Source organism: Priapulus caudatus, unplaced genomic scaffold, assembly GCF_000485595.1.
Source record: "Priapulus caudatus unplaced genomic scaffold, Priapulus_caudatus-5.0.1 Scaffold2850, whole genome shotgun sequence".
Lineage (NCBI taxonomy): Eukaryota > Metazoa > Priapulida > Priapulimorpha > Priapulimorphida > Priapulidae > Priapulus > Priapulus caudatus.
The window spans coordinates 31,910-34,234 of NW_014579911.1; the positions used below are offsets into that span (position 1 = coordinate 31,910).

Here is a 2,325-nt window from a genome sequence, read left to right on the forward strand (position 1 = left end):
GCAGAGGCACGCCATTAATGTTACGGAGCTGGCGTGGTAAGATTTATTTCTGCATCATGGCGACAGCTAATGGTTCACTGTGCAACATCTCCGGGTCCGTGTCCAGGAATGGGAGCTTGGTCGGCTGCATGGAGTCGGACGTTGAGCAGGGAACGGTTGAATCGATTCAGGCGTGGATCATTTACCTGCTGACTCCTGTCAACATTCTCAACATACTTGTTAATCTTCTCGTCATCTTGGCTGTGACACGGACATCACACCTGCAGGAGCCGGCACACAAGCTGATCGCAAACTTGGCTGTCGCTGATTTTCTTATGGGCGTGCAAGGAACCTTCGTAGCACCAGCAACCTTTCTAATCAAATTCACGCCAAAGATCATATGCCTTGGACACTTCAGTTTGGTTACGTTCTCGGCCCTTGCATCAACAAACTTTCTCATTGCCATCAACGTAGACAGGTACATTGCAATATCGCGACCTCTACACTACTACCAGATCGTCAGTCCGCGCGTTATCTTAGTAATGGTAGTCCTCGCTTGGAGCTTTGCCTTATTCGCAAGCGTGATGACTATCATTGGTAACCGCTGGCAGCCGGATCAATCATGCATATATGACACCGTCACAAGTATAACATCTCTCATCTGTACCTCGCTAGTCATTGGTACGTGCGGCGTCGCCATCATCTCCATTTACGCTTACATGATGATGATTGCCAGGCACCACCAGCAGCAGATCCACCCGGACCCGAGCAACAGCGGTTCGCAGGAGGCTGGAGCGACCGGAAAATCCTTCTCTGCTGAGCTCGCCAAGCATCTGAAGCTTGCCAAGACGTTTGGCATCGTCGTCGGCGCTTTCTTCGTTTGCTGGGCTCCGTATTTCATCATGATGCTGCTGAGCGTTGCCGACGTCTACCACGACACGGTCGGCGTGGCGCGAGGCCTCGGCTACCTGCTGGCGTACTCAAACTCTTGCATGAACTTCTTCATATATGCTGCGAAGAGCAGTCAGTTCCGCGCCGCCTTCCGGGCGGTGTTGCCCTCGCGTGGACGCTAGAGACGTCTCTACTGTCCAACCTTACTGGAATCATCGCGACTGTTTCATCCGTTCGATGAAGTGTTTAAGCAGGTAGATCGATTTAGCTTTCACGTTAGCTGAGTTTCGGGCGGGGTTCGGGTGCAGTGTTGCCCACGCGTTTGCCACTAAAGAACGTGGGATGTTCCGTTAAATATGGTTTAAAATCTTCTCAGAGAGTTTTACGTATACTTCGTTAGCGCAAAATCAATTAGCGCAGAAATTTATCAAACTTGCTTTCTATTCACGTTGTGAAGCTTATTTAAATGAGGAAAATGTTTATATCGAATAGCCTACCACCAGGTTTCATATTAGTGAAGGCTATTGCCAAGATTAATGCTTTCTCGTGGCGGAGGGTTGACAGCTGGGGACAGTCTAAGCTGTGCACGCGCCAGCTGCAAATGTCCCTTTCATTGGATGGGGCAGTGCGGCTGATATCTTCATCCGGTACGTCCAAGTAAGTAGGTACAACAATACCCCGCATCACGCTAGTTAAATGATTCGGGAGAACGAAGGACGTGTTTCTGTGGAGAATCTAAGGGCTAAACGATGTAATATAGTAAATTATGTATATTTAATTATGTAGCATTGTATCGTGACAACGCTACGAGATAAAATTAGAGTTCAGATATAGAATTGCTGAGAGGGAGAAGGGGAGACATTATTACGTATAAAATACATGAAATTAATGCGAAGCGGCAGAGGCACGCCATTAGTGTTACAGAGCTGGCGTGGTGAGATTTATTTTTGCATCATGGCGACAGCTAATTGTTCCCTGTGCAACATCTCTGGGTCCGTGTCCGAGAATGGGAGCTTGGTCGGCTGCATGGAAACGGACGTTGAACAGGGAACGGTTAAAGCGATTCAGACGTCGATCGCTTACCTGCTGATTCCTCTCAACATTCTCATTACACTTGCTAATCTTCTCGTCATCTTGGCTGTGACACGGACATCACACCTGCAGGAGCCTGCACACAAGCTGATCGCAAACTTGGCTGTCGCCGATTTTCTCATGGGCGTGCAAGGAACCTTCGTATCACCAACGACCTTTCTAATCGAATTCCCGTTAAAGATCATATGCCTTTGACACTTCAGTTTGGTTACGCTCTCGGCCCTTGCATCAACAAACTCTTACATTGCCAGGTACATTGCTATATCGCGACCGCTACACTACCACCAGATCGTCACACCGTGTGTTATCTTAGTAATGGTAGTCCTCGCTTGGAGCTTTGCCTTCTTCGCAAGCGTGATGACT

General features: G+C 48.6%; 1 protein-coding gene across 1 annotated transcript; it reads left to right on the top strand.

The window, feature by feature from the left end:
* The first annotated feature begins 521 nt into the window (after positions 1-521).
* Positions 522-1,236, top strand: LOC106819116 (dopamine receptor 2-like). Its single transcript, XM_014823780.1, has one exon. It carries the CDS (start codon positions 522-524, stop codon positions 1,050-1,052), a length of 531 nt encoding a protein of 176 aa, XP_014679266.1. The 3' UTR covers positions 1,053-1,236.
* The last annotated feature ends 1,089 nt before the right edge of the window (positions 1,237-2,325 follow it).